Here is a 25,322-nt window from a genome sequence, read left to right on the forward strand (position 1 = left end):
TGGAGGAGAACATTCCAGACAGAAGAATGAGAGCAAAGGTCGGGTGCCCTGATAAGCTTGACATTTGGAAGAATGGTTAGAACGCTGGCGTGTCTGATTCATGAGTGGACGGGTTTCAAAACAGAGGTTGATGAGCCTGGAGAGCACACTCACTGCAGTGCCTTGAATGTTGGCCCTTAGAGGTGCGTAGCTTTACCCTATAGTTCAGAGGCTTAGAGTTCACAGGCCTTCTCCAGCCTACCAGCTGTTTTCACATACTTAAATGGCTGAAAAAGAAACAGCAGAAGAGGACTATCGTGTCATGGGATAGTTATTTGAAATCGAAATTTTAGTATCCATTGATCAAGTTATAAGGGCTTCCTGGGTGGCTAAGAGGTAAAGAATCCTCCTGCCAATGCAGGAGACACAGGACATGTGGGTTCGATCCCTGGGTTGTGAAAATCTCCTGGAGGAGGAAATGGCAACCCACGCTCATATTCTTGCCAGGGAAATCCCATGGACAGAGGGGCCTGGCGGGCTACAGTCCATGGGGTCACAAAAGAGTCGGACACGACTGAGTGACTGAGCACACACACACAATAAAGTTGTATTGGAACACAGCCCATTCATCTCCCTCTTGTTGATGGTTGCTTTCATGCTTTCAAGGCAGAGCCGAATAGTTGCAACAGTTACCACACGGCCTGCAAAGCCTAAAATCCTTAATATCTCGTCCTGTACAGAACACATTTTCTGACCTCTGCTGTAGAACAGGGGATTTCCTTCAAAGTTTCTCATCAGGGAAGGTGAAGTTGACTGAAAAACAAGTATTTTGCCAATGAGGAAATTGAGGTTTAGAGAAGGGCTGTAATTTGCCAGTGATAGACTTTAGATTCAAAGTCAGGTCTTCCTGACTTTACAACCTAAGCTCTGAAGGTGGTTGCACAGTGTTATGTAGATCCTGTAAACTCCATAAGCCTGCTTCCTCATTTGAAATGCAGATGTTTTCTGAGGTCCTTGGTAATAGAATGGATTGGTCCTGTTACATTAAAACCTTTGATTAAAAGAAAAAAAAAAGCTCTTTGATTCAGAGTACACATCAGTTAATGAAAGTTTTGTGTTTGCTATGTATTGGATAGAAAACAAAAAAGTTACTGCCTCTTTTTACGTTTTCTGGTCTGATGATCAGTATATATGAACTTCCTCTCTGTGCATCATATTCACATATGGAACATTCACACCATGGCCAGTGATTTGAATCAGAAAGTTCAGGGTCAGAATATCAGCTGTGAAACTGACTTTTTAATGATTAAAGGAATCTTGTTAAACATATCCTATTTTTTTTTCCTTGCGATTTATAAAAGCCCTGTGTCTAAAGTTAGTATTTGAATAATGCCTATATCAATGAATACTTCTGCTTGACCAACTACCTGGATACATCTTTAGGTTTAAAAAAGTACACAGTATTAGCAACTTATCAAGCTAATATTTACCACTTACCTTCTTCGCCTGAACTTCCCGGGTGGCACTAGTGGTAAAGAACCCACCTGTCAGTGCAGGAGATGTAAGAGGACACAGGTTTGACCCCTGGGTTGGGAAGATCCCCTGGAGGAGGGCACAGCAACCCACTCCAGTATTCTTCCACGGAGAATTCCATGGACAGAGGACCCTGGCAGACTATGGTCCATAGGGTTGCAAGAGTTGGACATGACTGAAGTGATTTAGCATGCACGCATGCTTCTTCACCTACCTAGAACCAAGTACATCTCCTAACTAAAGCTACTAGCTTTCATAAGAGACATTTCAAGGCAGACATACATTCTTCTTGTGCTTATGGAAGTTATATCTGCCTGGAATATAGATGTCTGAATCTGGAGTATTTTTAATTTGGGATGTTTTGGCAATTAGAAATGATATTTATATATTTTTATCAATAATATAACTACATATGCCTATTTATTGAAGATTAGATCATTTACAAATGTCTTTTTCATTTCCTGTAGATAAACAGTAAGTTGAATATACATATACACACACACACACACTCACACAGACACACAAAGTAATGGGAGATAGCTGGTAATGGGAGAAGTAATGGGAGAAGAAATGATTCTTTCCCTGGCCCAACCATAGGCTGAAAACAATCAGGGAAACAAAAGGAGTCAGCTTTGATACAGCCAGAACCAGCAAATCCATGTGTTTTGAGTCATGCAGAACTGAACAGTCTCAACCTATATACCAGTGGGGGTTTGATGGGAGGAGGCATATATGTCAATTTGTAAAATCTGGTTGTTAAGTCAATACCCTCTGACCTTTGTCATAGAACAACATAGTCCATATCTTGACTTTGAACAGTCAGAGCCTTCCTCTCAAAGGAAGCCAGTGAATCGTGTGGATTTAAATCTGTTCACTTCCCAAGCTCTGTCCTCACAGGCTCCCCTCTCTCCCCAGCTACGCCCTCTCCTGTGAGATTGAAGCGGCTGCTGATGCCAGCGCCACATCGCCCAAGCCTCGGAAGAGCATGGTGAAGAGGCTCAGCCTGTGAGTACCACCCTGGGGTCCTGGGGCCCAAGGGGGTCCCATCAGAGTGGGAGAGGGGGAGGGTATTCAACCAAGTTCCCCTGAGCCCATTCACTCATTTGTTAAATCGTTAACCTGTCCGTCCCGACTTCAGTACATTTCCTAGATCCATTCTTCCCCACTGTTCTCTCTGGCCTGAACCACCATCATCCCCTGCCTGGACCACACTCCTGCAAGATCCTTACTGACTTCTGGCCCCACCCTTGCTCCAACAGTTCTATTTTCCACCCAGTAGTCTGGTAGTGTGTTCAAATGTACCCCAGATTGTATCACTTCCTTGCTTTAAAATGTCTACTGGTCTTGTTTTAAGGTAGCACCCGAATTCCTTATCCTGTTTCACTAGGCCCAGCGTGATCTTCCCCAGTCTTCTTGCCACCTTTCTCTGTCGGGAATCCCCCTTGTTCACCACGATCCAGCCCCGCTCATCCCCCAGCCCTCCTTTAACCTCCCCAGGCTCCGTGCACACTAGACACACCAGGTGTTTGCACTAGATGTCCCCGTGACCTGGCACATGTTCTCTCCAGACTCGCTCCTTCAGATGTTGGCACAAGCATTACCTCCTTAGAGAGCATCTTGTCTAATGTTGCCATCTGCCCTGATCACTCCCAGCCATGCCCGTTGTCTCCGCCAGTGAAATGTAAGCCACTGAGAGCAGGAACCTTATCCATCGTGTTCATGGCTGTTTGTCCAGCTCAGGGCCAGGTGTAGCTAACTTAACAACACCTGTCTCCCTCTCATCACAATCCAAAGTCTTCACAGTGGCTCTCAAGCCCCTTCAGGACCTGAAGTGTCATCCCAACCCTGTCCACGTGTCTCGCCCCTGCCTGTCCTCACCTTCCCCCTCTCTGTGCACTGCAGCGCCCCTGCCCCCAGGCTGCCCTGAGCTCACTAAGCACACCCATTTTCATTTGCTGTTTCTTCTGCTTAGAACACTGTTCCCCAGATAGCCAAATGGCTCAGTCCCTCACTTATTCCACATCTTTGTTGAAATGAGCCTTCCCTGACCACCTTATATAAAACTGTAACCTGTCCACGTTACCTGCCCTTGGCACCTTCTCTCACCCTCAACCACTTTGAATTCTCCACTGCATTTACCTCCAGTTGACATGCCGTATTTGGATGTATCTATTTATTAAATGGAAGGCAAACTCTATGACGGCAGACATTTATGTCTGTTTTTGGTTCATTGTTAACCCCGGAAATCGGTGTCCCATACATAGTAGGTGAAGAATACATATTTATTGAATGAACAGATTGAGTCATGTGCCAACACTGTTATGAGAACAATGCATGTATTTCTCATCTGATGCACAAAATAACCTACTGCTGCTGCTGCTAAGTCGCTTCAGTCGTGTCCGACTCTGTGCAACTGCATAGACGGCAGCCCACCAGGTTCCCCCGTCCCTGGGATTCCCCAGGCAAGAACGTTGGAGTGGGTTGCCGTTTTATTCTCCAATGCATGAAAGTGAAAAGTCAAAGTAAAGTTGCTCAGTTGTGCCCAACTCTTAGCGGCCTCAGGGACTGCAGCCTACCAGGCTCCTCCATCCATGGGATTTTCCAGGCAAGAGTACTGGAGTGGGATGCCATTGTCTTCTCTGAAAATAACCTACTAGGTTCTACTATTATGCCAATTTTTTTTTTGGCTGTGCCACGAGGCATGTAGAATTTTAGTTCCCTAACCAGGGATGGAACCTGCACCCACTGCATTGGAAGCATGGCATCTTAACCACTGGACTGCCAGGGAAGTCCTGATAACCAGTTTTATAGCCTGGGAAAATAAGGCACAGACAGGGTGAATAGTATGCTAGTTATTGTCGGATCTGGGCTGAAATCTGAGATTTGGCTCTAGAGCAAGGGGATCCTTTAACTGTCTGTCTAGTTGAGAAATACCTTCTGGGGGAAGAGGAGAAGGACATAGGAAATAGGAAGTAAGAAGTGGAGGAGAGGAGAAGATGAGGGAAGGAAGGAAGAAAAGGAGGAAAGAGTGAGGGGGAAGGAAGGGAAGGAAGAGAGCCCTCAGTATAATTAGACCCTGTGCTTTGAATGTGGCAAATTTTATGGAAGAGTCTTAAGAGAACCTAGTCTGTCTTGAAGTTGATCCCATAGACATTAAACTCTGATAGGCCTTAGACTAGTGAATCTAATGACGGCTAGAGAGACGAGTTCAAGGAAGCAAGGATTATCATTTGATTAACACATTTGTTCTTCCCTTCTGAAGGTGTATACCTGTGTCTGGTCCTTTCACTGACACAGTCTGCGTTGGCCAGGAGTTTTGCTCTTCCCCCCCCAAAGCCACAGTAGTGCTTGGAGGTCCAAGAAAGGAAGCGACATGAAAAATGGGTCAAGAGGTGGTGGGATGGAGTTGAGACAGAGCAAAGATACGCTTTTTAAGTCTTGGAATTTAAGCTTCTAATTCCTTAAATTATTTGATAAAAAAAATCAAGCCTATCCTCATTGTTTCTTTTTTTTTTTTTTTTTTTTTTTAATTTTATTTTATTTTTAAACTTTACATAACTGTATTAGATTTGCCAAATATCAAAATGAATCCGCCACAGGTATACATGTGTTCCCCATCCTAATCCTCATTGTTTCTACTCTTGTTATTTTCCATAGAATATGTTAGTCGCTCAGTAGTGTTCAACTCTTTGTGACCGCATGGACTGTAGCCCAACAGGCTCCTCTGTCCATGGGATTTCCCAGGCAAGAATTCTGGAGTGGGTAGCCGTTCCCTTCTCCAGGAGACCTTCCTGACATAGTCGGTGCTTATTTGGGTTTGGACCCATTTGCTAGTTTCTTTACATGCCATTCCTTCTTGCATCTTATGCCTGCCTTCCTGTTGTTTAGTAATGGTAAATAGTCATTGTCTGAAAAAGTCTTTGTTTTGCCCTCACTCTTGGAGTCATACGGTATAGAATTTCAAGGATGACGGTATTTTCATGCAGCACTTCAAAGCTATTATTCCTTATCTTCTGACCTCTGTTGTTGCTTTTGAGATGTCTGGTGTGTGTTTAATTTTTGTTTTTGTGTATTATGCCCTGTGCCCTGTTGCTTTTAAGAAACTCTTTTGTCTTTAACACACCACCATGCAGGTTAAGTGAGGATTTCGTCTTACTGATCCTATTCAGGGTGTTCTTCCTGGATCTGAGGATTCGTGTGGTCCATTAGTTCTGGAATCTCTTCAGACCCTTCAGATACGGTGTCTTTTCCATCCTTTGTCTTCTTCTGGGACTCTCCTCATATACGCAGGCATTCCTTCCATTCTCTGTGTCTTTTAACTGCTTTTGTTATTCATGTCTTTGTATTTTGATGCTGATCTCTGAGGATTTTCTTCAGACCTGTCATCTAGTTGGCAGTTTTTCTTTTCAGTGTTTGGTTAATCCTTCCACTGAGCTTTTAGATTTAAATTGCTACCTTTTTGTCAGAGTGCCTTGCTCTTAACCACTGTTTCAGCTTCTCATATGTTTTTAATGTTTTTCAACGTATTTGTTTTATAGCTTGACTCGTGGTAGACACTCAAATGATTGAATGAATGAATGATTAGTTTGTTTCTGACAGTTTTTATCATCTAAAGTTCTCAGGAGTCTAGACTTGCTGTTTGGGGACTTCCCTGGTGGTCCGGTGGTTAAGACTTCACCTTCCAATGCATGAGGTCTGGGTTTGATCCCTGGTCAAGGAGCTAGGATCCCACATGCCTCGAGACCAAAAAAAAAGACCATCTAGACTTCCTGTTGTTATGCTTCTCTCTTTGGATAGGTTATTTTCTTGTGTGTATATTGTGAGTTCATCTTTATCAGGGAATTCTCTGCAACCTAAGTTGAAGATATATTCCTTCAGAAAGGTTTTTTTTTTTTTTTTTTTTTTAATGCTAGTTTCTTCAGAAGGATCACTGGCTGGAGAGTTCCTAATTCTTAGATTAGCTAAGTAGCAAATCTGAATGAGGTGCTGGCTAAAATCACATATGATTTAGGGGAGAAATTAAGCTCAGGCCAACAGATAAATTTTCCTGCTGTCTTCCTATGTCAGTAGGAAGATTTTTTTTTTCTAGCCCATCTTTTTACTAAGGGTATAGATAGCCCATTGAGGATCCTGGCTCTGTATAAAGGACGTCAGTACTAACTCTCTACCTTACATAAACAGAAGCCCTCATCTTTGGACCTTGTGTTCGTGTTAGAACCCATGTGCTGAGTTTGCCAAGGTTGGCACCTCCCACTCCCCATCCAGAGCAGCTGCAGAGTTAGCTTGCATGTTCTGGTTTTCAGTTCCCTTTTTGTTTCTAGCCTGCAGGGATTTTCCTTACTGTCTTGTAAGCCCAACTTTGAAAAGAATTTGTAATGCTTCTCATCTAGTTGTTTAATGATGAAAGGGTTTAGGTTATTGTAGTTCACGGGATTGTTGGAGAAGAAATCTTCCTGCTTAGTTTCTTGTCTAGCACAGGGCCAGCTTTCTTTTTTAGCCTCTTGGAGTTCATTTTATGGTGGGAAGTGATAGGAGTATGGCTGTAGTAGTTCGATCCTGCCAAAGTGGTCCAGGAACTCTCAAAAAATGGAGAACGATTGACCCAGGAAGACCTCAGATTAATAAGGTCCTTCCTCCAGCTAGGCAATGTGTCTCCTTTAAGGTTAGAAATAACCTATTGGGACAAGATGTTTACTGCAATCTATTAGAAACTGGGTAAAAAATCTTTTCCTAAGATAATAATGACAGGGCACACAAAACTGAGAAGATATCAAGGACTTATTAACACAAAAATACTTGCTTAATCATGGATTCCAGATTTTTACGAGCCTGAACGCCTGGCATTATGTTTTCTGCAGACTGTTTCTGGGGTCGGACATTATCACCAGTAGCACTCCCACCAAAGAGCAGCCCAAGTCCACCACCAGCGGGAGCTCTGGTGAGAGCATGGACTCCGTCAGTGTGTCATCCTGCGAGTCAAACCACTCAGAGGTGGAGGAAGGCTCCATCACTCCTATGGACACACCCGATGAGCCTCAAAAAAAGGTATATCCTTAACCCTTTTCCATAATTCCTGATGCGGGCATCTGACCTAGCGTTTGCCACATGAGGAATGTCTGTTTTCTGGTTGATCTCGCTAGAGGATTTTGCAAGTCATATTTTGAACCAGGTGTTATAAGCAGAGTTCAGTCCAGGGACTCATTCCTTATTATAGAAAGTGTCCAGAAGTGATAAGGCTGTTGGTTCCTTCATCGAGCCTTTGAAACATCATTCCACACTCACATCCAGAGGCAGCTGAAGGACTGTGACTTGTAACGTGAGCTACCCTTTATTTGGGAGATGGAGAATTGTCTTTGAAGGAGCGAAAAGTCAAGAGCCAGAGATGTGTCAGTTTCTTGGTGTCATACCTGGTCTCAGCCAGGCTTGTCCCATAGTAATGCTGCAGAGAAAACCACTCCAGACTCGGTGCCCTCAAGCAACAGCCATTTGTTCTCTGTCCTGCGTTTGCAGGTTGGTTGGTTTGGCTTGGGCTTGGTCATGATTTGGTCCAGGTCTTCTCTACCTGCCTCTTGTGGTTTTTGGAGTCACCCAGGGCCTGCTCTTAGCGTGCTAAATTGGATGAGCAACAGGGCGTTGCACGTGCCCAACAAGCCTCTGCATGGGCTCTATCTACCAGTTTATTTTCCAAAGCAAAGTGTGTGGCCCAATCCCATGTAAATAAATGAGGTGGGGAGCTATACTCCACTTCCAGTGGGAGGAAGTGTGGAGTCACAGGGCATGGAAGCAGGGGAGGGTGAGGAATGGTTAACAAGGATACAATCTGCCGTGGCCCCCAAAAGGGAGAGTGATGAGAGGCGATAAAGGAGTTCTCAGGGAGAGTCTTCATGTCCGTGGCTGTAGAAATCAGTGAAAAGAAAACAAAAAGTCCACGTGCATCTCCTATACACATCTGCTTCAGTCTGTTGATCAAGGAGCTTGGATGAGAGATGTCAGCTTTGACGTGACTAGAACTTGCACCCTTTGGGAGAGGATCTTGCCTGGCTAGACTTGCTGTGTAAGTGTCTGCTGGCCCCTTAGCTTTTGCTGAGGCCAGTGAGGTGGAGTGTTGGTCGCAGTCTCTTCATTTTGGTTAGACTTGCCATTCTGTAAGGGGGTGTGTGCGCTGCTTCACATTGTGTTACAAGCACCAGCAGCAAACTGGAAGCCCTCAGATGACCTTGTCACTAAAGTAGTCAATCCAGGAAGGGCTCATTAGGCCTGAGATGACTCAGATGCTGCCCCAGTGGAATTTCTCACCTTCCTGTTTTAAAACCTGGAGACACATCTTTAATGCTCCAAATATTGAAGGAAAGCTCTGCAAACACCCACGGACTGGCTGTTCTCGCAGGCATGTCTCCCTAACCAGGGATGGAATCATTCTTCATGACTTGACATTCAGCACTGAATCTGTCAGAAATCTGGGGTGAAGTGTCATGACTCACCTTGTGGCAGGTTCTTGGGCTTTGTAGGCCCCGTTTCCGATGGACTTTGATGGTGGGTTGTGCAGCAGTGACAGCTATTGCCCCCATTGCTGTTGGGTTTCTCCCTGTGCAGGAAGGACATCTATCTGTTGGTGCCGTGGACGTACCCACAGGTCCTGGTCATCCCTTTGAAACTGTGCAGAAGCCCGGCGTGTGTCCTGTGCACCCCCCTTGCCGTGTTCTTTTTGTCTCCTCCCTTACACGCTGGCTCTTTATAATTTCTTGCACAAGTCATGAATTTTAATTCTTTGGCTGAACCTTTCTCAGAGTCACAGATTTCTCTAGGTTTAAAAATGAGTAATTGAATTGGATGCCAAGTAATTGCTGGGCTGCAGAACCCCAGGATGTTAACGGGAAAGGCCTCAGTTCTGCTCGGGGCTCCGCTGGCCCCAGAGACCTCCGTGGCTCCTCCCTACCCTGAGGTCCGGCAGCCCTCCACACCCTGCCTTTCCCTTTGGCTACGCTGTGAGGTCGCTCTTTTGAGTAAAGTGTAATTTGCATTCCTTTTTTCTTGGTTCCCCTGATGATGATTTCTAAACATTCGCTTCACATTTGCTCCACATTACTTAGATTCCCAGGAAGAATTTGGGCTCATGAGGTGGTCTGTTTAATGGTGATATAACCCAGGCATCTTCAAGGCTGTATCTTGAATATAAATATCTTTAAAATAATGAAAAAATCTAACAAAGGAAAAAAAAATTCATGTGGAGGAAAGGGAAGGGGGAAAAACTGAACCAGTAATTGGAAAACGGACCCTCTTCACTACTGTGTGGTACACCTGCAAGCAAAGTCAGGCTGTTAAATTATTCACCAGCAGTTAGTCCTTGAATTGAGCCACTAAGGTAATTCACTTGGGAAGCTAAGGAAGAAAAGTAAGCCATATTATGATAGAGCCTCACTTAGACTTCTGCATACCAGGGTTGTCACGTCAGCTGACTGGCTCTAATTAAACTAACAATGCAGTTGAATTTAATATACGTTACGCAATAGGAAAAAGTTCATAGGAAATAAAATAGAGTAGACTTCATTTTACTTGGAGGCCAGATAATCAGAAAACTAAATTTCTGTACTTTGTTTCCATGGGAGGATAGGTTGGTATAAAAGAAATTAGTAAGTTTTCTATTTTTTAAGTGACCGCCAGATTATCTTATTGGATTAATGTGGTATACTTTAGCTTAACTCATTGAGAAATTATTTGTAATTTTCTATAATAAGAATTGATATTTTAAATGATTCAATTAGTGATTTTTTTATTGGGGGGGGAACACCACCTAATGAGTTGGGGACATCCTCTTTCTTTGGTAATTGATGTTGCACATATAAGAACTCTGTCATGAATCAGAAAAACACATTAACTCTAGTATATCATTCCTTAATTATTCTTGATATGCAACATGAAAATGTGTACAGTTGGTTCTAGAAACAAATGTGGTTAAGGGTAGGCTGTGTTCCCTCGGGCAAGTCACTCTGTTTCTCTGAATCGATTTCTCTCATATTTATAATGCTCTGAATTTTGTTCTTGAGATAAGATACCCGAAAGCTCATCGCAGACCTCACAGTGCTGAGCATCCCTGAGTCTGGCGTGCTGTGTTCCTTCACCACCTTATCATGGACTGTAGACGGGGCCTTGGTTATGCCCTTGCTACGTGAACCTGGCCGTGGGAGCCAGGAAACTTGAGCCACATCCTAATGGTGCTGTCAACACCTGTGGCCTCAGGTTCCTCAGCAGCAGAAAGAGAGTTGGGCCAGGCGATCTCCAGGGCCCTTTCCAGGGCTAATGTTCCATGCAGAGCTGGATAATCTGTGGTCCTTATCTTAGAAACGTCTAAAAATACAAGCCATTTCTCTCCTGCTCTGAAAGCCAATGGTGAAGCAGAATCACAGTAGAACAAACATTCTTCTTGCTCAAGGCAGGCGATGGGGCTTTCCTCCTGCTCTGTTATCTTCCAGCTTCCTTTGGGAGTCTGTGTTGTCTGTAGTTTCTGGTATCTGCTGCCATCTGCTGGTTAACCTCCTTCAGAGCAGTTAAAAGCTTCTCAGGAAATGAGAGGACCTCCTTGGCTCCCCAGATGCAGAGTGATTCTGCCCTGGTTTCTGAATCATTGACAGGCCTCTGCCATGGGAGTGCTTCCATCAGAGATGAGACGCATGTGTGCTGTGGGCTGTTGTAGAGCAAATACTGAAGTTTATTAGTCTCGACATTGACCTCTGCTTTGCAACTTAGTGCACTGTTGGCCAAGGTTCTAACAGTTCGGTTTCCTTCTGGGGTGTGTTTACTCTTCCAGCTCTCCGAGTCCTCCTCCTCCTGTTCCTCCATCCACTCCATGGACACAACTTCCTCAGGGATGTCATCCTTGATGAACCCCCTCTCCTCCCCTCCGTCCTGCAACAACAACCCGAAAATCCACAAGCGCTCTGTCTCTGTGACATCCATTACCTCGACAGTGCTGCCCCCCGTTTACAACCAGCAGAACGAAGACACCTGCATAATCCGCATCAGCATAGAGGACAACAATGGCAACATGTACAAGAGCATCATGGTAAGGCTCTCAGACCACCACCCCGGGTACTCACCTGCCATGTCAGCGTACGCACGTGCATTCGTGCCAAATGAACATGTGCCACATGAATCAATGCCAGAGTCTCCCCGGATATAGGCTAATAGCATGTTCTTTAAACTTTGTATTTTATATCGAAGTATATAGCCAGTTAACAATGTTGTAACAGTTTCAGGTGGACAGCAAAGCGACGATTCAGTTATACATACACATGTATCTATTCTTTTTCAAATTCCTTTCCCATTTAGTTTGTTACAGAATACTGAGCAGAGTTCTATGTGCTGTACAGTAGGTCCTTGTTGGTTATCCATTTGACATATAGCGGTGTGTACATGTTCCTCCCAAACTCCCTAACTATCCCTTTCTCCCACCCTCCCCCACTGGTAACCATAAGTTCCTTCTCTAAGTCTGTGAGTCTGTTTTGTAAATAAGATCATTTGTATCATTTCTTTTTAGATTCTGTATATAAGGGATATCATATGATATTTCTCTTTCTCTGTTTGACTTGCTTCACTCAGCATGACAATCTCTAGGCCCATCGATGTTGCTACAAATGGCATTGTTTCATTCTTTTTAATGGCTGAGTAATATTCCATTGTATATATGTACCACATCTTCCTTATCCATTCCTCTGTCAGTGGCCAGATTGCTTCCACATCTTGGCTTATATAGACTAATAACATATTTATATAAAAATGTGCATATCAGCAGTGTGTATATGATACAATTTTTTATGTCTTAAAAGTTGCCAAGCCTTATTCATCCAAGTCATTGTCACCTTCTTCAAAACTCTCAATTGGGGTGACTACATAAATGTATCCCAGGGAGGACGCAACTGCTGCACAGCTCCTTGGAAGTCTTCCCAGGGACTTACATGTCCACATATCTAATTGAATTGCCATGCATCCTTAGCAATGTCCTTGGTGGTAGCAGTTTTCTCCTCTAGTCACTTGGAGTCACATACAGTATAAGTGGATGATCAAGCTGGACGTATAGTTTGTGTCCACAAGGAACTATACTTACAAATAAGTGAGACTGGCCTTTTTGAGCTTCTTGTAAAAAGTGTGTGTTTCTGAGCATAGTCCCTAAAATGTGTTTTAAATAATGGCAGTCTTTTTGGATCACAAACCATGCCTCTCCTGGTATTAACCTTGGGTATGTAAGGTCTGGTGTGTGTATTACAAGAGCAGACTCCTTATCTTAAAGGACATAATGTACTGAAAAGCAGACTCTCTACACCTGAAACTGATACAGTACTATCATTCAAATGAAAGAAAAGCAGACTCCCTGTAGTAGAATCACAGCGACTCCTGTATCTCTCCCCAGCTTCATCACTTGCCTTCTTTGAGGACACACTACTACTTACGAGCTCAGCTCTGAATATGGCATAAATGATCTGGAGCACTGTCTGTGAACATCTAAAGAAAAGCTTTACTAAAGCATTCACTCAATCAACAAAATGTTTCATGACCATTAGTTGTGTACCTGTCACTGGACCAGGCTTTGGGAGTAGGGAGACGAATGATACATTTCTGTCTTTGAGGAATTTATAATCAAAGAGGAGATTGTAAAGCATTTTTCAAAACATATTGAATATTCTAATAGAGGTGCGATCAGATTTTCCCAGGGCCTACGGGCCCCACGAAGGCATTTGCGTTAATCCTGCAGGCAGTCGAGTCTTATCGAAGGCTTTTATGTAGCAGTCAGATTTGCTCTTTAGAGAAGTAACTGGCATTGTGGAGACCTCATGCTGGAACACAGGCGGGTAGATTAGAGATGAGGGAGCAAATTAGAAGCTGCTATCATATTCCATGTAGAAGGTGATAAGGGTTTGAAAGATGGTCATGTGGCTGGAGATGATACAGAATTTTGAAAGTTTTTGTAAGTTAGAATTGTAGGATCTGTCCATTTAGTTATCAACTTTTTGGTTCCTTTTGTGGGGGAGTGGAAGAGGAAGGATTAAGGTAGCTGGATGGTGGTGGTCCCGTCAAGTGCCATATAACTGCTGGAGGAGGAGGTTTGGGAGCACTTACATTGGAGGTCACTGCAGGACATCCAGATGGCGTGGCCTTCCTGGTACATAGTCAGAAACACAGGTTGGTGCCAGGCCGGTGCTGGGTCGAACACTAGGGGTCGTCCAGCCCCACGGGGTGGACGTGGTCTTGCAGGGGAGGAGGGAGGGCTGAGACGGAACCTGCGTGGTGGAGACAGAGGGGCTGATAAAGGAGTGTGGGGGCGGAAGGGGAGCCGCCAGGCAGCCAAGGTCATCGGTGTTACTGTTGTATTTTCAGGGTAGTTTATTCACGTGGCTTCTCTCACATGCCGTCCAGGGAAGTGCGTGCCAGCTGTGTGACCACAGGGTCCCTGCACTGAAAGGAGCTGAGAACTGAACACATGGACACAGTCAACGTGGATGAGTCTCTAAAACACGCTGTTGAGCCAGAGAAATCAGATATACTGCATCCTGCAAGGGGTCTGATCTTTCAAAAACAGGCCTGGCTTGGGGCATTAGAAAACTAACCTCAGGGAAGGGCACAGGGAATGTTTTGAGTTCCTATATAAGGTGTGCGAAGGAGACATCCAGGCACCGTTCAGTATGATAACCACCAGCCGTGTTTGGCAGGTGAGGGTTTGAAATGGGCAGAGGCCAAATTAAGATATACTATGAGTGTGAAATGCACTCAGATTTTGAAGACGTGGTACAAAAAAAAGGAATGAGGATGTAAAATATCTTATTAACAATTTCGTATTGATTATATGCTGATATAATATTTGGGGTATGTTGGGTTAAATAAAATATTAAAATTAATTCCCCTTTTGAAAAAAATTCAAATGTAGCCACTAGGTATTTGAAATTACAAATGAGGCTCGTATAGTATGTATCTACGGGACAGTGCTGGTTTAGTATATCAGCATAGGGCTGAACTCAATGCTATCTGTGATGATCTGTTCTCCTGTAGCTTTTATGGTACAAAGTAACAAACCCTCAAGGAAAGCCTTTGGCCATCCCATCCGTATGGACACACCTGAGGAGGTTTAAGATAAAGAAAATAAAGGGTAGCCTGGCTTTCTCTTTAAGTAGGTTCAAAGTTGACAGCTGAACCTAACATTAACCATGAAAGTGAAAAATAAAAGTATTAGTTGCTCAGTCATGTCTGATGCTTCGTGACCCCATGGACTGTAGCCCACCAGGCTCCTCTGTCCATGGAATTCTCTAGGCAAGAATACTGGAGCAGGTTGCCATTCCCTTCTCCAGGGCTTCCTCCAGGCCCAGGGATTGAACCAGGGCTCCTGCATTGCAGGCAGATTCTTTAATAAGGATGTGCCAGATGTTTTGGTGATACACACTTGAGCAGGGTCTTTGTCACTTACAGGGACCCCATTGTAATATCCGTTATTTATTGTATCACAAATACAGCTGCTTCTCCAGACCAGAGAGGGGCCCATGGGCCCAACATCCTTGGGCTCACAATGACAGTTTCTTGGAGGAAATCAGACTTCTTCTCTTTTTGGCGCTCTCTCCTCGTGCCTCCTGGGGAGAGCAGCTTTTATTTCTAAGTAAGAAAAATCTGTGTTTTCTCTTGCGTTCTTTCAAATGTAAAGAAATCAGCCAAGGGATAATACAAAAGTCAGCTCTCCTTTCTCCTGTTTCTCTGAGCATCCTGGAAACAGCTGACTGATGGGCAGAGATGAAGGGGAGACTTGGGCTGAGAGGAGCTTTTACTTGTACTTTGAAAAAATGTTAGATTTATTGTTTGTAAACACTCAGAAGCTAATTTTTAATTGAAGCAAAGTTTACATACAATTACATAGATCTGAAGTGTTCTAGTCTTTGGATTTTTATAAGTATAATATATCTATATATTTATTTAACTACCACATGTGTGTGTATATATATGTTTATATATATATATGTATGTAACCACCATATACCTATATATATATGTAGCTGTCATAGATATGTATTTATCTATGTAACCACTATATAATGTATATATATGGTTATATATATGTGTATGTAACCACTATATAATGTATATATATGGTTATATATATGTGTATGTAACCACTATATAATGTATATATATGGTTATATATATGTGTATGTAACCACTATATAATGTATATATATGGTTATATATATGTGTATGTAACCACTATATAATGTATATATATGGTTATATATATGTGTATGTAACCACCACTGCAAGTTATTTATCTATAACATTTTTCATCCACTCATCCCTTCTTCATTCCTGAATTCCCTTATGCCCCTCCAATCCTGCTTTAAGCTTAGCTGAATATGAGTTTAGCTAAAGTTAGCTTTCTGACCCCACAGGTTAGCTTGGCCTGTTTGGTGAGAACAGCCTCCTGCGGCACGTTGTCTTCCATGTCTCCTTCCTCTGGCTGTCCGTGACGGGTGTGGGATCCATCACGTTGTTGCGTGTGCTTTGTGGGATTCATCACGTTGCGTGTTTCAGTTCCCTTTAGCTGTTACGTCATGCTCTGTCATGAACACACAGCACTGTCTTTATCCTCCCCTGTTCTCCTGTCGATGGAGATGCAGGATGTTTTCAGTTTGGGGCTGTTATGACTAAATCTGCCGTGACAGTTTGTACAGAAGGCCTTTTGTGGACACAGTCTTTCATTCCTCCGGTAAATATCTAGAGGTGGGCTTCCTGGGTTGTGGAGTCACTTGTGCTTTTTGCAATGGTCAGTGTGTGGAACCGTGGCCATTTCTAACCCACAGGTTGTCCCCGGTGCTCAACAGGTGAGGGTAAGCTTGGCGCAGGACTGAAAACGCTGTGCATTCCCCACAATTCCTTCATATACATTCTTCCATTGGAACCTCCACTGGAAGTGGCACCCCGGGCTGTCTCTCCTGTTTGGATGGGGGAAGACACTGTGGCTCTGCGAGAGGAGCTGATGGAAAGAGTTGATGACCTGTCTTCTGAGGGTAGAGCCGGGACTGGAATCCTGGAGGGCTGGCTCGTGGTCCTTGCTCATTTCGCTGGGCCATTTCTCCTGGGAAGGCACAAGACAGCAAGAAGCAGCAGGTCAGGAAAACTCTTCCAGGAAACACAAAGTTAAATGCTTTACACACCCTTTCATTTGGCTTTCCAGTTGACGAGCCAGGATAAAACTCCTGCTGTGATCCAGAGGGCGATGTTGAAGCACAATCTGGACTCGGACCCGGCCGAGGAGTACGAGCTAGTGCAGGTCATCTCGGAGGACAAAGGTAGGCACGTGTCCTCTTCAAACCAGATCGCCCCCATGTGAGACGACTCTACATGGGTACAGTGTCTGTTTTAAATGTAACCAAGTTGGGGGGGGGGGCGGGTATTTTTATTTACTTACTTATATAATTAATTTTTTGTTAATTGTCATTGGAGTAGAGTTGCTTTACAATGTTGTATTAGTTTCTGCTCTACAGCAAAGTGATCAGCTATATGTATACCTATATCCTCTCTTTTCCAAGTGGGGGTTTTGAATTGCCCGAGTGGAGTTGTGTGGGGAACCATGCCGTCACCTCACTTGTTAATTCTCTCAGGCCAGCCCCCAAACAATCGTTTTTTCTGCAGTTTTGCTAAGCATGCCTCCTGCCCATTCTCTGTAAATTTCTTGTCAAGCATTCTTGTAGGAAGGCTTCCCTCCCTGTGTGGGGTGGGGGTAGGTGGAGCCTGTCTGGTCTTTGCCAGTGGCCATCTACCTCCGTTACCCAGTAATGCGTGTCCAGGTTGTATGTGAACCTGAAATGTAGCAGTTCCTGCAATGACTGCTCATTGTTTCAGTTAACCATTTATGAGAATTCAGCCTTCAGTTGCTCTTTACTCACTTGATCTTCAAGTAGGAAAAGCTTCTGATGCCAGGAGTGTGGAAGGTTCTTGACCTCACGCTTATTGAAGCAAAGAACCGGTGAATATGAAATGCAGCAGTTTGCCGAAGAATCCTTAATTAAAGAAATCTCCTTCATGGAAACTCTGGGCAGATAATCCCCCTGAATGTATCAGTTTGTTAATCTGAATTGGGGTTGTCTTTGTTGAGAGGGCTTCCCTGGTGGCTCAGACGGTCAAGTATCTGCTTACAGTGTGGGAGACCTGGGTTCGATCCCTGGGTCAGGAAGATCCCCTGGAGAAGGAAATGGCAACCCACTCCAGTTCTCTTGCCTGGAAAATCCCATGGACGGAGGAGCCTGGTAGGCTGCAGTCCATGGGGTCACAAAGAGTCGGACACAACTGAGTGACTTCACTTTCTTTCTTTCTTTCTTTGTTGAGAGGAGGAGGCAAACTGGTAGGTAACTTGCCTATGCCACGGCACATCCGAGAAAGTGACTCGAGCAGAATAAGTCTGCTTTCCAAGTGCAGAAGGAACAGCCAGTGCTGTGGACTGAGGCCAACCCTGTTTGCTGACTGACCCAACGCACTGACCAACGCAGGTGTCTTGCTGTGGGACTGTTCCCCAACAAGCATTCCCCCCATAAAGGAAAAGAAAGAAACTCTACAAGGTGGGGATTTGCAAAGGGAGCAGCTACTCGTACCCCATTTACCCAGAAAATCACCCAGGGCTGTCATCTCGGGCCCAGACAAGAGTGGGCCAAATTAGAATAATAACCTTTGCCAAGCAATGAAAAGCCACAGCCTCAGAAAAAAGACTGTTTTCCCACTGTCTCTTGAAAGTTTTCTCATTTATCCAGCTGAGCCCAAGGTTGTAGGGCAAACCTTTCTCAGTTATATCTTTTAGTGTAGTTACTGTTAAAAACCTAAGCCTACAAAGTGGTCTCTTGGGTTTTACCACCCACATCGCCCCAAGCCAATGCAAGGTGAGGCCCGGTGGGTCTGAAGATCCAGGAGTCCCGAAGCACAGCTGGGGCCCAGCTGCATTCAGCACTGGGTGGTGGCGGGTGGGCGGCCTGACCTCTCTGAGCCTTGGTCTGTAATTAGTTAAATGGAGACAGTACCCTACTGGCCCCTCATGTATCATGGGGAGATGGTGACAGGAAATAATGTACCCAAAAGAGATACAGTACAGGTATATATATATATATATATAGCTGTGAGGTAAGTTGTTACTGACCGCAGGAATATGTGGGCAAGAGACTGGGGACACTTTGAGGGAATTATTCTTTATGGAACACTTGTGCAAAATGTAGCAGAGTCCCTCAGAACCTGACTGCATCAATCTTGGCGGTGGAATCTCAGTGTTTGACGTTAACGTTAGTTTGACTTACTCCAGTTCTGCAATCACAGACCTCGCCTGGCTGCCTCCCTCACTCCACTGCTACAAAGCTAGTTTTGCACACTTTACCTCTTTAATTCCCTCTTGATTTTTAAAGATATCGCTTAGCCCTGAGTGCTAAAGAGTGTATACCTTCTTTTTAAAGTAAAGATGAATTTAAATCACTTTGCTCGATAACTTCATATTCTACTTGGAACAGTCCTTGTTCAGAAATTACAGTTACCTAGTTGGGACTCATTGAAATAGACAGTTGTTTAAGTTTTAACAGATATAGCCTATCTTGTCTGGTTTCCCTTTAACATTAAAATGCAAGCCCTTAATGAAGCAAGCTGTCACATGGTATAAAATACTGACTTGGTTTGAGATTAATTTAAAAATGTTCTGAAGATCCAAGTAAAGATTTCTGGAAAGTGGTGTAGATTTTCTGCCTTTTTCTCCATGTCATCGGATTCACTTAGTCTCTGAGAAAAAGTTCATATTGGGTAGAAAATGAACCACGGAAGGCTGGAAACCCCGGGCTCTGCTGCTAGTCCTGCCATTGACTAGCTGCGCACTCAGGAATACCTCTTAACTCCTCCAGGCTTCCGTTTCCTATTCTACGTCCCTCCAGCTAAAACATCCCGCATTTGAGCATTTTGTTCACGGCTTGAATTTCCAAGATTGAATTCACACTTAAGTTTTTAAAATTGGGATTGGGAAATGGTTGGAACCCATTTGGTGTGACTGAGTGATGGTCATTATCCAGCTCTGTTCACATTCAAGGAACAAACGGCTATAATTCCAGCCATGAATCTGGGCAAAATTTCCATCTGCCATGGTCAGCACTGGTCTGACCTGCACAAGCTGACCACCTTCTCTTCCCTCATCTGTCTCATTTTTTTTTTTTTAGAACTCGTGATCCCAGACTCGGCAAATGTCTTCTATGCCATGAACAGCCAAGTGAACTTTGACTTCATCTTGCGCAAAAAGAACTCTGTGGAAGAGCAAGTAAAACTGCGGAGCCGGACCAGCCTGACGTTGCCCAGGACAGCTAAACGGGGCTGCTGGAGCAACAGACACAGCAAAATCACCCTCTGAAGGCAGAGACCCGGGCCCCTCGCTTGCCAAGGGCAGGGTGGGGCTGAGAATAGGCCATCGTGATCACAGCTACCACTCAGTGTTAGAGGGTTGTTGGTGAAGTGGACTGAGGTTTGTTGAGCAACTCTGGTGTGCAGGGCACTACGATGGGCATCGTGGGGAAATCAGAGATGAGCTTGACACAGAAAGGATGATGGATTCACTGATTCTCTTTGACCTGAGATTGAAATGCAAAATTATCTGCGTTTATAAATCTATATGTATGTACACATATGTGGTATGTGTGTGTGTATATATATAAATATGAGGGACTTGTGGGATATTCTGGACTACGGGAAAACAAATTTGCACAATGGCCTGGGAAGTCGAGGTCACTTTTTACAGGGAAACAAGGAACTGAGCACCTCGTCTCACACCTCCCAAGTAAATGGAATCAACCCGAGGATTACAGAGTGTCCTTTGTGCCAGTATTATAAGAAGTCCAAACTGTTTTTATAAAGGGAGAGGATTACTTTCTCAATCAAGTGCCACCAGAAAAGAACCACTGCAGAGGTGGGAACTGCCACAGGCTGAATGAAAGGCCACGTCAGACAGGGTTTGGATGAGCCAGTGGCTTTGACCTCTGCTTGCATTGGCCAATGCATCGGCTACCCCAGGGAGGGCCAGGAGCAGCTTCGGAGGCCCCTCTGAGCCACTGAACCAGCCTTCATGACGCCTCTGGAGGCAACGCAAGCCCATTTTGATTTCTGGTAACTGCATCGTGTGTCTCCCACCCCCTACAGAACATATCACAAGCATTTCTTGCACACATAGCCATGTTCTTTGGTAACATATCAGCCAGAAAAGAAAGCTCAGAATGATGATGACTCACTTGGACTCGGATCTGTCTCAGAATGCCACTGCTTCATTGTTTTTTTCTGATTGCCTTCTGCATGTAAAACTATATGTCTGCAGTCTTTTGCCATCTGGATCGTAGTACCTCTATATATTAACGTGCAATTTGTTCCTCAGGTGTAGAAATTCCTACTGCGGTTGACTATGTCTGATCATTTTGAGACCTGTGAAAGATTTCTCAACAGCCTTCGTTCTGTGAATAGCCCCCTGCAGATGTTCCCAACTGAGAGTAGTGTCCTGTTTTTACTAACTTTTACAACCTTCCTGTGCCTAGTCCTGGGGACAGAGATGGGGCTTTGCATACTATCCAGACCATTTCTAGCGAGGTACACACATTCTTCCAGATGGAATCATTAACTTTCCCTTTTAGGTTCCCACACTGTATCCCAGTGTCACTCTTAGTGACACTTTTGTCTCCAGTATCACCATCGTCCTCTCCCTTCCAAATCTGAGCTGTGCTGGGGTTTGAGCTATAAAGCCATAATATGTGGGATGTTGACATGTATAAGAAGCACTTTCAGAATGTTGTCCTTTTTAAGAAAAAAAAATTCTTAAAATACCAGTTTTTATTCCAAAAATAAAGAACAGACCCAAATAAGAAGTGCAGATTGTAATGTAGAGCTTTTTCTTTCTTTTCTTCACCACCCCCCCCCAACTCCCCACCTCCCTGTCCTGTAAAGAAAGACAGCTCCCAAAGGTTATGTGTGACTCATGTTCTGTAAATAGTCATATGAACTCTTCAAGAAACACCAGGGAAAATCTAGAGATTTGTGCCCTTGGACCAAAGAATGAGAATGAGCCAGGAAGGCCTCAGATTTCCTATAGGTCTTTCTAGGTCAGACTGTACATTGTAAAGACTGACTGGTTTCAACTAGTTGAAAGGCTTTTTTTTTTTTTTTTTTTTCTATTTGCAAGGCATGTCTGATTTGTGCTTCTGTGCTTGGAGGAGGGATGGCCAGAGTGCTAGACATCATGGAGACTGAGGGAAATGTATCCTCAGCCTGAATTTCTTGGCTTGAAGGTCAAAAAAAAAAAAATGTAGGATGGTCAGCCTGGTTTAGAGTGCAGCTACCAAGACTTACAAGTTATGCCCATGTGCTCGCCTTGTGTATTTATACTGTATATGTAGAGTCTAGATTTATATACTGCAATGTAATATATAAATATATTCCTTTTATAAAAGACAATGGAAGTTACAAGTAGATAAAACATAGCTTCATTTATTTAATGCCACTTTAAATGTCTTAAATCTGTTTCCTGGTGGACTGCCGGGTAATGCTTTTAGCTGCTGACATGCTTGTCTTTCTGCCTCTCCATCATCTGTTTACCTTTTGGTTAATAAACTGATTTGGGACTTGGTTGGCATGTGCTGCTGGACTCAAAGGGATTGTATCTGGAGTGTTAACCTGGTGGATCTGGGTTTCAGATGTGTCAGTAAGCATTTTGGGACCCCACTCTGGTCCAGCTCGAGGGAGCAGAGGGAAAGCCAGTGGCCCAGTTAGGAGGGGTCCTCGCCATTGTCAAGCATCATTTGCGTTCAGAGGCAAGAATGACATCTTAGGAAACTGCTGTCAGATGAGACGGCTTGCTGGAGGGCATCCTTAGGGGTAGTTTGGCTGGGGACACTGTAAAAATCAAACTTAGGGTCCAAGGTAGGACTTTGCCTTCTTTCCAGCAGCCTTTCCTGAGTCTCCGGTTGCTACCGTCGGCACAGTTCTTGAAACCATCCTTGGTGCTCCAGAAGCCGGGAGGGCCTCTGTGGAGGGAAGAAGGAAGGTCTTCCCCAAATTCAATCAGACCTAGGCAAGCTTCATTCAATAAATGCTCATCGGCATTCCATCATATCATTCCCCAAGAAAGGGATTCCTAAATAGATCCACATTATCAAGTTTTCTGGGTCCCTGTGCGATATAGGAGAAAGTCAAGTAGGAGTTATAATAATTGATAATATGAGCAGGAAAAAGGGGGCTTTCTGTTTCTGGCACTAGGTGACTACATTGTCAAGATTATCTGAGAAAATGGGTTCCCTTGTTTTGTCTCCCTCCAGAAGCAGCTTGGTGACATTTTGCCTGAAGGAATAATGTCTTAAAATTTCCGTCTTTGGAGTCTTTTCAAATTTGCTGTGCGGCACAGGATCATTAGGCAGTATGCAGTCTTGCTTCATGTCCTGATTTCAGTGGTCTGGAGAAGTTTCCCCAATGCCAACCCTCTTTTTCTATAGAGCTGTTGTAATGGCCCCAATTACCACCTGTACCCACAGTTCCACTCGGAGAAGGTATTTCCATTGTGTTGTGCATGGCTATTTCCCCTAGGATCTCTGTTAAAATGAAATAACTTCTGGAAGGGATGGCTAGGCTAGGCTAAAGTAACAAAGTATGAAATCTCAGTAACTTAGGGTAGTTTGGTTTTCAACATGTCATAGGTATTGCAAATCGGGCAACTCTGCTTAGTGGCTCAAGGATCCAGGCAGCTTCCATCTTGCAACTTAGTGCCATGGTCTCAAATTTTTTTCCTTCAAAATCACAGCGATGGTGGAGAGAACTCACAGCTGTTCCTGACTGCCTTACTTCACAGGGACCGTGTCACTTCCATTCACAGTCCATTGGCCAGTCAGTGGCCCCAGTCTAAGTGCAGGGGAGGTAGGAAGACGGAGGAGGACACTTGGAGTAGATGAGTATTTCCATCTCTGCCCAAAGGAGTGCTGTCTTTTCACTAGGGTACACGGCTTTGTTCATTATCCACAGTCACCAAAAAGTGTTTGGAGGAGATGGCAGCGAGGACTTGAGATGGGGGCTGCACAGAGCCAAGAAGGGTTGAAGAAAGAGAGGTGTTCAGAGGAAGAAAAAATATTAATACAAGAGTAATTTAATTTTGTTTAGAATTAGCCTTACAGAATTTATTTTTAACATGTGGTCACCACCAATTTTCATGCTTCTAATGTGGTCCCTACTCTGACTAAACTAGGAGCTCCTTTACAGATGTAGTTGTATGTCAAATCTTTTTTTTTTTTTAAATCTAGGAAATTTAAAATGTTGACATATAAACTGTGAAATCAAATAGAAGCCAGGCAAATTTAATTAGACTCTGAATTAGAAAACCACCATTTGGTGTGGTTTCTCAGTATCTCTGCCTAGAAAACTGTGTGGAAGTAATTCACTTATTTAACAGCCTGAGGTATTTAACATTTTCTTAAGATTTGGAAGGCATTGTACAAATCATACAGTCAACGCCCTCATATTACAGATCCCCGGGGCTGAGACTCAGAGCAGTTAAGTCACGTGCCAGAGGTTAGGGGCAGGGCTCTGAATGACCAGACTCCACTTTGTGGGTGTCAGATGGGGCAGGGCTATCCTGACATATTCCCCAGAGCCTCCTGGAGCTGGAGGGAATGCCTGGGGTCTGCTGGCTCCATACCCAGCCTTCCAACCATGTGAAGTTCCACAGGCTGCCTTGGTTAGATGGGCATCTGGTTGGTTCTTTCAAGTCTCCAAGGAGAGACCTGCAGCTGGTCAGCTTTTATCCTGAGCATCATTCCATCTCACAGAAGGGGAAACAGGGCTGTAAGATTACATTGCAAGTTAGCTCCCACCTGGGATCCATGATGCACCCGCAGAGTGGGTGAAAAGCACCAACTGAATGAGGCGTTAAAGGAGTGGACACCAGTGATCAGGACCGAGTACTCTATCACAGGCTTCTCAGAAGAAATCACGTTTAATCCTACCATTGTTTTCTCCCAACAACAACTTTTTTGTTCAGAGCAAAAAAGACTGTAGTCACAGTCTCTCACAATGGTATCCGTTAAGTTGAAGAAAGAAAAAAGAATGATTGAAATTGTTTCTAGATTGCTCCAGTTATTAAAAATAATACCAAGGCATCAGTTCAAAAGGGGAGAAGCATTCTAAATGAGACTGACTGCTGCCTTGCCCCCAGATGTTGATTTCTGATCCTCATTTATATAATATCTGACATCCAAGCCTCAGAGAATTGGCCTGATCAGCTGAAAAAAATTCAGTATATGAGATTTACTAGGTGGGAAGTAAACATTGGAGTTGCAAGCTTCTATGTGTGTGAGAGAAAGAGTTGGGGAGAGAGAGGGCAAGAAAGCAAGGGATCGAAACATTAGACATTAATGAGAAAACAAGAAATGAGGCAGACTCTCTCCCCAGAAGCTTTGCACGCATGCAGTTTGGTGTGGGTGGGATCTCACTGCCTGGCTGACTCCCAGGCCACTTAGTATTTTATCCTCAGCAAGTCTGTTAGCTATTGCCTCATCTACAAAGTGGGGATGGAAGATAGTTTCTACCTCTTGAGGTTCATGTACTATTAAATTACACAGTGCACATAAAGCACTTCTCTCTGGCGCTGACTGCGAGAGTTCACTGCTGGTATTCCTGGGAAGCCGCCTTGCCCAGTGAGCAGCCACGTGGGGCACACGTGACACTCAGAGGTGGGCCCGCAGATGCCTGAACGGCATCCTGGGAAAATCGAGCCTGCGGCTGCTTTGGGGGAAAGACTGACTCATGGA

The 25,322-nt window shown here is 44.2% G+C and overlaps 1 protein-coding gene across 5 annotated transcripts in view; it reads left to right on the forward strand.

The window, feature by feature from the left end:
• RGL1 (ral guanine nucleotide dissociation stimulator like 1) overlaps positions 1-22,156 on the forward strand; it is a 132,490-nt gene extending 110,334 nt beyond the window's left edge. For all 5 annotated transcript variants that reach the window (XM_055582910.1, XM_055582911.1, XM_055582912.1 and 2 more), the window contains 5 exons: positions 2,428-2,517; positions 7,371-7,557; positions 11,318-11,572; positions 16,715-16,829; positions 19,716-22,156. In XM_055582910.1, the coding sequence (XP_055438885.1) occupies positions 2,428-2,517; positions 7,371-7,557; positions 11,318-11,572; positions 16,715-16,829; positions 19,716-19,903 (835 nt within the window). In that variant the 3' untranslated portion in view covers positions 19,904-22,156. The remainder of the gene's footprint in view (positions 1-2,427; positions 2,518-7,370; positions 7,558-11,317; positions 11,573-16,714; positions 16,830-19,715) is intronic.
• The last annotated feature ends 3,166 nt before the right edge of the window (positions 22,157-25,322 follow it).

This window comes from Bubalus kerabau, chromosome 5 (assembly GCF_029407905.1).
Source record: "Bubalus kerabau isolate K-KA32 ecotype Philippines breed swamp buffalo chromosome 5, PCC_UOA_SB_1v2, whole genome shotgun sequence".
NCBI classification, from domain to species: domain Eukaryota; kingdom Metazoa; phylum Chordata; class Mammalia; order Artiodactyla; family Bovidae; genus Bubalus; species Bubalus kerabau.